This window comes from Grus americana, chromosome Z, assembly GCF_028858705.1.
Source record: "Grus americana isolate bGruAme1 chromosome Z, bGruAme1.mat, whole genome shotgun sequence".
NCBI classification, from domain to species: domain Eukaryota; kingdom Metazoa; phylum Chordata; class Aves; order Gruiformes; family Gruidae; genus Grus; species Grus americana.
Window position 1 is genome coordinate 1,913,294 of NC_072891.1, and position 12,263 is coordinate 1,925,556.

A 12,263-nucleotide genomic window follows, 5' to 3' on the forward strand; every position below is an offset into this window, starting at 1 on the left:
CCTGGCACAGGGTGCCCAGAGAAGCTGTGGCTGCCCCTGGCTCCCTGGCAGTGGTCAAGGCCAGGCTGGATGGGGCTTTGGGCAACCTGGGCTAGTGGAGGGGGTCCCTGCCCATGGCAGGGGGTTGGAACTGGATGGGCTTTGAGGTCCCTTCCAACCCTTCCAATTCTATGATTCTATAATTTCATTAGTATTTCACAGTCTGAAAAATATTTCTCAGGTCTCAGTCTTTCTGTCTGTAAAATGGGATTCCTGCCTGTACCAGCAGGCTGGGCAGCTGACGTGCTTCTGGTCCGGAACGGGCTCTGCTCCTAGCAAGTCCATAGCTGTGAAATTCAGCATCCGACACAGCTGGAGCTCCAGGATGGATCCATGCCTTGTGAACATCACCCGCAGGGCCAGGGGGGGAGGCACAGAGGGGGTCCCCATCGGCCCCATCAGAGGGATGGGAGACAGCTCCTCTATCCCGGGCCAGATCGCTGCATGCCCTACTGCTTTCTTAGGCAGTTTTAAACTTCATTGGCAAGATAAGGGATAATTATAGAACAGAATAGAATTAAAACAGAATTAAAATAGAAATAGAATTCAGAAATAGAATTAGAATTTAGAAATAGAATTTAGAAATAGAATTAAAATAGAAATAGAATTTAGAAATAGAACTTAGAAATAGAAATAGAATTTAGAAATAGAAATAGAATTTAGAAATAGAAATAGAATTAAAATAGAAATAGAAATAGATTTTTTTCAGTTGAAAAGGACCTGCCCCAATCACGTAGTCCAACTACCTGCCCACTGCAGAGCTGACCCGAAGCTACAGCACGTTACTAAGGGCATTGCCCAAATGTCTCTTAAACACCGACAGACACGGGGCATCGACCACCTCTCCAGGAAGCCTGTTCCGGAGTTTCACCACGCTCTCGGTAAAGAAATGCTTCCTGATCTCAAGTCCGAGCATTATAAATAATGCTCATTCCGAGGAAAAATACCTCCCACGCCAACCAAATGTTTCCCATCTGATAAAAGACGCTAAACAGGATATATTGCACCTACTTCACGCAGTCTGTCCAGCCTCAAAAGAAACATTCGCTCTTGATATTGCTTCATCAGAAAGGGCCCGACCCATCCTCATCCTCCCGTGAGCCAGTGACGCTGCACGGGGATGACGTACAGCTCAGCCAACAATTCCTCCGAAGGGTTTCGGATGCGTTTATAGCACATTTTGCTGTATGTTTAGCAGCAGAGCAATTTTAAGCAGCTGAGTTAAATGCAGTCTGACAGAATGGTTGAGCGCTCTGGCCGCGCTGGAGTGTATCGCTTGCCGTCAGAGCAGAGCAGCCTCCAGACTCAGACGCCAAGCAACGGGGCAAAAAAAAAAAATATATATTTTTTTCCTTTTTTTTGCAACATCTGGCCCCTGCGTGCCTCACGTCTGGCACGGAGCATCCCGAGGCACGTCTCCGCGCGTCTGCATCCTTCTCAAGAGCAGAAATCAATGCGGAGACCAAAATCAGACAGGGAGGAGGAGAACCTGAATAACATTTTACTTTGACAGCTGAAAAATGGCGAAAGCTTTGTGCCGCGGACTGTCAGAGCGCTGATAGTTTGGTGACGACTTTAATTTGGAGACCGCTAAATGTCTTCCAGCTGAGTGGCAGACCTATGTGGAGATGACGTAAAACTCCTGACATGAAACTTGTTTTCTTTAGGTCCCATCAGCAGATCCTCTCCGGCTGCAGACCGGCAAATATGGGTTAAAGTAAAATATACCGTAGGTGAGCGCCTAGGAGAGCAGGCGGCCAGATGCCTAACGTCAAGCGCCTAAATCCTTTGGATAAAATAATTCCAAAAAAGGACGGAGAAACAACATTTAACTCATTCAACTCCCCAAAATTGCGTCCCAACGGCAGGAACGCCTTGCGGCAGCTCAAAGTTGCCACGAATACGGACTATTTCCAGAAACCGCGTCTCCGTGTGTTTAAGCAGTGTGAAAGTCAGTGATTTGTTAGGGGTGGAGGTCCCGATCCCCACCAGCCTACTTCTTTTGACAGTAAAATACACTCTCCGTAGCTGCAGAGATTTAGCGAGGAATAATTGACCACATGAGCCCCCCTCCCCCCAAAAAAAAGGGGGGGAGAGTTTTGCTCAGCGAATGTTAAACGATACAGTTATTCATGCTGGAAAGAGCTACGGATAATACTCAGCAAAGGGTTGCAAATGTGGAATTCAAGTCTATGATCTACAGCTATTAAGCCACTTTCTCCTTTGTTAAATTTGATACAAACCTCCGTATTTTATTAATGGGAACTGATGATTAAGAGACCTCTTCCGGTAGATTATTTAGAAGTATTTTTAAAAAAGCACATTGTGATACGATTCTACAAACATTATGGGGCACAATGACTGTGAGGGGTTTTTTTATTTGTCTATTCAAACACACACACATAAAAGATGACCAAAAAAAAAAAATCCAGATTCATTACGTGACTCTTAATTTTCCCCAGGAGAACGTTACTGGTTATGGTCTCAGAGCCCTAACTACCCTGTGAAAAATCTTACCCCAGGAGCAATCCCTATTCATCGCAGCGGAATTAAATCCCCGGGATTAAATCGCCACTAAATATGACCAAAGGAATTCTGCTTCTGCAGTTAGTTCCAATTATTTCGTCGCTTTTCTCTGCATTTTCAAATGGGAAGAAGAAATAAAGGTAGATAGAGTTTTAATTGGATAAATCTCAAGCTATTTATGCACTTCAGATTTGCTAATTAGCAACTAGTATTTAAAGAAATTACGCCAAGGAAAAACACACCAATATTTAAAGCAAGGAAGTAAAGAAGTAAACAAATACATAAATAGCCACAAACAGTTGTTTAGAAAAAAAACAAACCAAGTGTTTTAAGAGATGAAACTTTCAATAATTAGTGGAACTGACTTGCAGGTCTTAAGGCTTTTTTATGTTTTCCAAAAGCTTGCTATAAAAATGTTTCCCCTTTTTGACCTCCTCGATCAAAATTTGGTAACCGCCACATCGTTTCAAGCAGCTGCTGCCGCGGATATTCCTCGCGCAAAACTCCCTTCGCCTATTTAGCAAAGCGAGGTATTTCCGAACAAAAGCAGCCAGAAATAAATCTCTTTATTTCCCATTCGATCATCTATCTCTAATTAAGCCCGTGCTAGCGCCCGATGCATTTTGCCGGCTTCTGATAGCGAATCGCTCGCTGACTTGTCTCGGCCGCTTCTGCGTCGCATTTTATAGTGAAATCTCTTTTAGGCAGGGAACTGTATTTCTGTCTCGGTCCTCATCGTTATCAATTCTGACCTAACCCAGGTCTCCAGTCACAGAACCCCATCAATATTAAGCAATAATCATGATACTAGTAATTCATATCAAGCATCTTCCATTTGCTTGGCCACCTCCGTTACGTTTTGAAATTAATAGATCTGCCACCGCCAAAGAAAAATAGCGTAAAGAGAGAAATCTTATTAAACTAGAGATAAAATTTTAAACAATTCTGGGAACTGCCAAGGCCAGCCTTTGGGCTCTTCTGCGCACCACTCAAATCCAGTTAGCAAACTGTTTAGTTATTTGGTTTGATTTAATCCGTTTGGGAATTATAAGCGTTTCATCAAATGAATTCTGCCTTATGCCAAGAAGAAGAAAAAGCAAGAACATGATAAAAAAAAAGGACCGCAGAAATACAATATTCTGGGTTATCGCGGCTTTTTTACAAGAGCGGGAGGCTGCACACAGCCCTTTACAACCTTAGTTTAGTTGTGCCACAAATGCCACAGAGCTGGACTGCAAAAGAACGGGCAAAGGTATTTTGGGCTATGGTGACTGAAGCTGAAAAAATTTTTTATTCCTTCTGATTTAGTGAGTCTGGTTCATTTCTATATTTGTTGTTCCAAATTACCCAGGTGTAAATATTTCAATTCTAGTCAAGCTTTATCAAGATTTGCTGGCATACAAGGCTCTCTGTACTTCCCTACGGCCACGTTACCAGCCCAAAAGACTCCCAAATAATTCCACATCTCTTTTTTTCTCTCCGATAAAAATCCCCATTTCAGACACGCACCCTAAAAATACCTTTTTTTACGCAGTTCCAGCAAAACAGCCGTCCCGCGCAACGCAGCTCAGCCGACCGCTCAGATGAACGTTTAAATCTGGTTTTTGTCCAATACAGCGCTTCTATCCGCAAATTAATAAGCCCATCGAGACTTCCGACATTTAGCACTCTGCGACTACCGGGAACGTACCGGCGGCCTCTGATGATGGTGGATAGAAGCAAGATTTAGGCTTCCTCTCTTACCCCATCCGTATAAACCATCTCCAGCTGTAAGTACCGATGATGCAATAACACATCTTAGGGCAGAAGCATCCGCGCGCCATCCCGTGTGGCGCCGTACCCTGCGGCTTCTTTTCTACTTTTTTTTTTTTTTTTTTTTTTGTTCTAAGTACTTTAAATGTAAATGATCACCACAAAAGGTCACAAAACGTGATCGGCTGCTCTGTGACATTTTACCATGAGAATAAGCAAGAAAAAGTAAACGCAAAGGGTTGGAACAAGATGTGCCGAGACATCAGTGCCCTTTGGGCGCTACGTGTAAGAGGAATTTAAAAGTAACTCGAGCTGGGTGCATTGAAAAAAAAAAAAAAAAAAAAATCAGGATATACGTTTGATGTCATGAACACAAGCAGTGGAAGGGAAAGATCAAACCGACAGGTACTCGGTGCGCCCAGCAAATCAGGGATGATAAAAATGTTTCTTAAACTGCAGTTTATCCTCGTCGGTGAGCTTTGGGCTCCCACTCCTCGGTAGCTGTGCAAATAGCTGTCTCCAAAATCCAAGGGGACACCCTGACTTGACGCTACGGGTGGGGGGGGGGGGTGGTGGTTTGTGCCTTTCTTTCACGCTCCGAAGCATGAGCTTTTCCATGCCTATCACTGAAATCAGCTACAGAATAATAGCTTATGGGGTTCCAGGAAACGGCAGGACTGAATGACAAGACAAGAATCTCAAAGAATTTCAGAATATATTCAGAAACAGCACTCAACGAGTAGTGAGCGTAATTAACAGCTGCTATGTACAATATCATACTACGAAATAATATCAACCCTCTTCATCAGTGATACGTTAGACTGGTTTACGAAGGAAAGTAGCGGATTTAAGAGAAAGAAATGCAGTTTTCAACACAACACACGCATAATTTGTCGGAATAAGCAGGATTACAACAGACCTACCTGCATGTGGTGCATCTAACCTACCACTAAAATATTTCTTTCCCACACCTCCTTTCCCCCAGGAACAGCTCCTGCTCCTCCGTTATTCCCCGAGATCGTTCCGTTTAATCAAAGCGCCGTTACGTTTATTGCAGATGTTAATCTGCAATCAGGGAACAGTTTCTGCTTGTTCACCGAAGTTTAAGTGATACCACTGTTGCTGAAGCCTCTCGGGGGGGAAAAAAAAAATCACTGCTTCTCTCTAAAACTAATTTTTAGATGTTTCAGTTCTTCTTCTAACATGACCTCGCGGACAAGTGAGATGCAAGGGGCAGATTGGGTCTCTTTGCATATGAAAAAGCTACACAAAGTAGGAATATCTACGCGAATACTCGGGATCGCTGGCCACGAGGTGCCGAGCACATGGCGGACTTACCCTGGAGTTAACCACTTCCAAGGAGACGTTCTGAGGCATCGCGCTGGGCACTGAAAGGGAAGAAAAGCAAAAAGAAATTGGAAATATTGCCCTTCATGTCTAGTCAGAACAGGTTACATCAAATATTTCTCTTTTTGGAAAGAGAAGAGTGCAGCTTTTACACTTAGTTTATAATCTGATCACAACCGCGCGGCTAATCCAGGTGGCACTTCAGAGGTCCCCTAGGGAGAGAAAAACCAAACGCATCTGTTCTTTTCTTCCCATTTTTGATAGACCTATTAGTAAACCCTTTCCACAGCCCGTCAGCAGGCTCCCTGCAGCGAGACCAGCTACTCAAAGTCAGTTATTTGTTATCAACTCGGTCAGAAATAAACAGGAACATGCCGCAATTTCTCTGGCTTTTATGGATTAAAGCGCATTTCGGGATATTTATTATATACGGAGCGGGGTGCTCCTCTCTCAGGTTCACCCCTTTTTTGCAAGGATGCCTAAGGAGAAGAAGAAGAGAAATTTTGCCTTTAGATAGTATTTAAAAAATAATGTTTTACAGTAAGGCTCTGCTTGTCGTGCAGATTATAAGCCATACCTCATTTTATACCACTCAACTTTGTTATATCCACTCTGAAAAATATATTTTAATCCTTAAATGGGACTAACAGCTATTCAACGCAGTCATACAAAGATGCCCCACGAGACATTAATGAGATGGTCTGGCACCCAGAGCTTTAAATAAAACAATGGTTCCGACTCAAAGGGGTTTTTTGGTTTCTTTTTTTTCCAAGAAATAATTCCTGCCTGCTAACCTGGGCTACTGAACATTGGAAAAAGCAGAGATGTAACCTGCACTTACAGGAAGGCGGCTCTGAAAAAAAAGAGCTGAAAAAGGATGAATACCCAATTTAAGAATAGTTTGCAATGCCATGTATTAGGGAAAATGAGAGAAAATGATTTTTCAGTGTCTAAGTATGAATATACCAAGTCAAAGCAAAAATTGTTTAAACCATTTTTATATGATACTAACAAGAACACTAGGGCAAAAATCATTCTCATCGCAGCTGTCCCCACATTTCAATTGGTTCAGCAAAGATCTAGAAGAATGATCAGAGACCTGACCTATCTTAGAGACCAAATAAATTCATTTTATTTAAACAAACGTAGTGTTAAGAAGTGCTGGGACTATTAGCTATGGTTATCTGAATGGGGAAACGACTTGTGGCTGTAGAGAATAATTTAAGAGGCAAAGAGCTACGAGCTGAAATCCATCTACGCTAGAAATCAAGCACACCTTTCTTCTCACCCTCTTCGGTCTTCACTGAAAATTGCTGTCTATGAGAGTGGGACAGACATCACCAAGCAAAATATATACATAAATACTTCTGTAAATCACTTATTCTGGCCAAAACCTTCACCAGAACCGACACAATGTCGTCTGTATGTCTCTATGCGTTATCTCTAGATATAGCCAACGCTCTGGAAGAGGCAGGCCGCATCTACAGCGAGGAGTCACCTCTGACTTCAACATCTACGAATCTCTAAAGAACATAACAGGCACTAACGGGATAAGCAACACCCTGTGCAGTCAGTAAATGAAAGGATCACGGCGAGTCGTCTAAACGACACTTTCCCCAGATTATTTTAAGCAGTGCTGGTCAGACAGTTCCTCCGGTGGACTCCGTCTGGTCACGTCTACGCTCAGTAAACAAATCCCCAAAGTGCAGCACTTTGTAGCATCCTCACGGTGCTATTTAAAGAGTGAAGTCAATTGGAGCGAAGTCATTTGTCAGTGCTACTAAGAAAATAGTATTTTAAATACAGGCTAGAAAAGAGCAAAAGTAACAACAGATAAACAGGAGGGTCCCACTGGCAGCAACGTCCCCCGTTAATATCGTTGTCCTTCGTGAAGGCTCTGTGGATCATAAAAAGGGGAAAAAAAACCCTAAAAAACAATTGAATTTGAACCAAAATAATCTGAAAACTCAGATTGTTTGGAGGCAGAGGTACAGCAAAGCGAGTGACAAGGAATACAGAAACTTCTCCTGAGTCTGCAGATCCCAAGTCACAGAGATTCGCTGTCGGAAAAGATCCAGGGTAAGCAATAACCTGAGTCAGTCGGGAGTTCCCGGGAACGGAGCCGAGTCTCTGCACTGTTTCGCTGTCCTAGTTCGAAGATGCGTGATCGAGGAACGTACAAAACTAACTTGATGTCCTGCCGCTCCGTCAGAGGCTGGGGGACAGGAGCATCCCTGGCTGCGGTACCCGAGCCCCGCTCTCCGCTCTGCCCCACACAAAGCCTTTCACCCTTCAGTCTCTTCCCACCCCCAGATGAGCAGCTTTAGAAATTAATTGTTTTTTTCTAGCTCAGGGACTATTCTTTATTTGTTTCCATACTGCCCACGACAATGCAAAGCTGATTTAAGGCATTGCTGCTGCAACGCTACCGGCAGCGGCAAACAGGACGCGAAACATTTCATCTCCCTTAATAGCGAGGAGATGTCACCGCTCACATTCCCCTCATTCTGCAAAATATCAGAGAGAAAACCGTCTCTGTGATGTACTAGGTACTGCAAGGAAAAAGACAAGTGAGATATTTTTGGATGTTTCCGAATGAGCCGGAGCTGGCGATCACCGGTATCTCCCAGAAAAGCCTGCTCTCGCTGGAGAATATTCGCCCTTGTTCGCGAGCAAGGCAGAACTGCCCAGAGCCCCGCGTCCTCAGTCGTCATTCCTCTCCTCTCCCCTCTCTACTCCTTGCTACTACATATTATTCCCCTACCAGGCAAACTTCTCTTCATTTTCCTTTTTTTTTTTTTTCCAACTATTTGTTTGTCTTTCTATTATTTTGATTATTTCTCTTTGGTGAATGCTTTTCGTATTTCCCCATTTTGTTGCACAACTGATGCTCTCCTTTTCTTTCAGATCTTCAATCAAAACGAGAAATACATCCAGATCTGACCCGGCATCGAACTCAATCTCTTCTGCAGCAATACCGAGTGTCTTTATTCCTTGCTCGCTCTTCAGCTGAGGAGACGTTTTGCATCAGCAGAGACCCAGATTTAATATCTCGGGTTGCAAAACAATCAGAGAGCTCCCCTGGCAAACCCAGCACCCGTGAGATTACAATTAGTTCCTCCGCGTTTGTATCTTGATCAAATAAAGAAATTGGATGCACCTGGTAAAATTTGGGGTTTGTTTCTTATTCACAGCTTAATTATACCATTAGAAATTAAAGCAGAACTCATTTTACCTAGCATTAGCTATGCAATAAGCAACGGAGACAGACGCATCCGGGGATAACTCAGCCCCTTTGTCTCGGCACGGGGCGACTCGGCGGTGGAAGAAGCCTCAAAAATACCACGGGAGCCTTGCTGGAGCCTCACTGATGGGAAGAAGGTTCAGACGGCAACGTACTCAGATTTTTCTTTTCTATCTGTTGAAATTTTTTAAAAAATAAATATATATTTGCAGTTGCCCATCAGATGAATCCACGTCCTTTGTGGTTTTGCTGTTTGTTCGGTGTTCCTTAGCTGTCAAGCAGAAAGGTCCAGAAGGAATGAGACGGCTGAGCAAGCCAGCTCAGCCCTCGGAGTATTTCCCCCAAAAGGTTTCAGGGCTGACACACGCACCAAAAAAATCGTTTTGCATCAAGAAACTCCTGCGTAATTCTTGCAGGGGGAAGAGGAAGACGAGGGAAATGGCCCAGTACTTCATCCAAGCAACTAAAGATGGATTGGGTAATTTTAGGGGAATTCACTATTCCAAGAAGTTGGGCTACCAGGATGTAGCAAGAGACTCGGTCCCCGGCAGGGTCACAGCCACGACATCGTTCACCTCCGGTAAATCCACGCCTGCGGCTCCGAGCGACGGGCTTTGCTCACGCTCCCGTAAACGCCCTCGCAGCCCTTCCTCCTGCCCTCAGCTCTCGGGGAAACACAGGACCACCATCTGAAAAACTTCCTAGACTGTCTCCTGTGTCAATCTGAACTTTGATCTTCAATTTTTTTACTCCAAAAAAAAAAAAAAAAAAGCATTCATATTATAATTATGGATATAAATTATATTTAAATCAAGTACTCAGGAAGCATGAAATAAGACTGTCTGCCAATTGCTGGGATTAAATGCATTTTGATAAATTCATGAGCATGATAGCTCAAAGCATTTCTGAAATGGCACACAGCTTGGCCAAATATTATCTGAGCTGTATTTTAAACTGAAAATTAAGCATTAAAGATACAGTACGTTCCTTCATCCGATGAATGCTGTCTGGGCTCTGTAGCTCCCGCAGCTGGAGATGCCGCAGCTAAACCCCTTGGATCGGGGAGGGGGGCATTTCTCCGACTAGACATTACCTCCCAGAGCTCCACGGAAAATTTCTCCCTGTAGACCTGAAAGAACAGTACAGGCTTGTATTTTTTTTTTGTGCAACTACGTACCCTGTGGTACGCTATACAACAAAGGATTGGCACGGAAAAACTTAACCTGCCCAAGCACTCATGCTTCTCAAGAGGAAGGCAGACTTAAAAATGATCCCGTCATTTTTACAAGAGGAAAGGAAAGGCAGGCCAATCTTCAAGACTTTTCTCCCATCTTTGACAATTACTTCTGTTTCAAACCGGCTTTCGGAAAAGCAGCGCGGGAATCGCTGCCCTTCGAGAGCTCCTTGTCTGGGGGCTGCCCTCCAGGTTTGGCTACCAATGAGAAAATCAACTCCCAGAGACTGCACGGATCGAGACGTGACGAGGGCATGTAGAAAAGACCAAAGGGAGCCGACCATGACAAGCAAGGTGCTCCTCAAAAGCACCGGGCAGGAGTTGGGAAAGGTGGACAACGGCGGTCCCTGTCTGACGAGGCAGCTAAATCTCAATTTAAGCTGGAGGATGGGTTGCAATCCAAAATAAATAAATAAATAAATAAATAAAAATAGCAGGGCAGCCTAGGGAGCTGCTCATCTCTGCAGGAAGGGTGGTGGCAGGAGGTGTAGGAACAAAACCTGCCCCCAAACCAGCTGTGTATATGGACAACTACAGGTTTTCCCCTTCCTTTATCTCTCGCCTATATAACAGGACAGATTAAGTGTCTTTGTCTCTCCTCTACGTAAGCTGTTAGCTTGCCCGCACAGGAGTTATTTCTCGCCGTTTTATTAGCGCATCCTCTAGCAGAAGGGACCTTGACCCTGGGAAAGGTCTCTGCGTGGTAACATAAAAGAAGAAATTGCAGAAAGTGCTGCAGAAGTCCTCTCCTTTCCCTCCTTTCCTTCTTCAGACAGCTAGAACCGACATCACCTTCACCCTGGCTTGGCCTTTCGGTTGATGTTCTTCGTGCCAGAGACCAAAGCGGTTTCAGGTAGACCCAAAATAAGGAGGATGAGAAGATCTTCTAAAGGGACTTTCTCTTTGACATCTGCTCCAAAAACTAGAGGAAGTTTGGGAAGGCTGCAGCCAACCGACCACTTTGCAGAACAGACTTCTGCTTAAATGGCCTGAAGCTGCAGGAGGGGAGATGGAGATGGGATGTGAGGCAGAAATCCTTCCCTGTGAGGGTGCTGAGGCCCTGGCACAGGGTGCCCAGAGAAGCTGTGGCTGCCCCTGGCTCCCTGGCAGTGGCCAAGGCCAGGTTGGATGGGGCTTTGGGCAACCTGGGCTAGTGGAGGGGGTCCCTGCCCATGGCAGGGGGGGTGGATCTAGATTAGCTGTGAGGTCCCTTCCAACCCAAACCAGTCTGGGATTCCCCGAAATAAAGAGAAAAATAACAATCATCTTTTTCCAGATTGCTGAACCAAGGACACCTAAGCACACTCCTGTTTTCTGGAATAGTCTCATGCAAACCTTCGCGTTAGCAATGATTTTTTTTCGTAGACAGGTGAAGCGTTTTGAAACGCTTGCAGAGGATAATTTTCAGACTCATGAATAACAATCTTTCCCTTTCTTACTTATGGTGACATTTAAAACCAAAGTGGAGTACAGGGCCCCAGTTCTACACTTCACAGTGTGAATTAAATCTACATACATTATGCAAAATATTCATTTTCGCTTGTTTTCCTTTTGTTTTTATAATTATAAGTGTGAAGTAATTTATTCTGCCAAGATCCAGCCTGTATTACAAGGGAAAACTGAATTTGCTGGGTAGACATAAGTAGCACTTGAAAAAAATATTGCAGAGGTGTCAAACGTACAATAACAGTGCCAACCGAGCTGAGGGGTCTCGCCGATGAATCCCACTGAAGATCCAGCCTGGAATAACGCAGATTAAATCAGCGTTGGGGTTCAGCAGCTCCCTCGCTCAGGGCTCCCCACACCCCCGGCCCCCTCCGTGTTGTTCTTCACGGGGTCTGTTTCAGTGGCTCCCAACAAGTCTCCTCCAGTGCTCTTCATCGAGGTGCCTCTTTATTTCCGAATTCGACTTAGGGCAGACTGGCTCAGCCTTTTTAAAATGAAAGCGCTGCTCTTCCTGACCCTCGCCGCCTGGCCGAAGCCCCCCCACCCTTTCAGACCATGCTTTCTCCATCGCTGCTCCTCCAGAGGTCAAGGAGACCTCGGGGGACCTGCAGACTACAGGGGAATTCAAGGTGGCAGCAACTCCACCGGGAGCGGGCGGAGGTCAGACAGGAGCAT

General features: G+C 44.6%; 1 protein-coding gene across 1 annotated transcript in view; it reads right to left on the reverse strand.

Moving 5' to 3' along the window:
* Positions 1–12,263, reverse strand: part of DCC (DCC netrin 1 receptor) — a 366,068-nt gene that overhangs the window by 136,607 nt on the left and 217,198 nt on the right. The window contains exon 11 of the mRNA XM_054809591.1: positions 5,656–5,705. Coding sequence (XP_054665566.1) covers positions 5,656–5,705 — 50 coding nt within the window. The remainder of the gene's footprint in view (positions 1–5,655; positions 5,706–12,263) is intronic.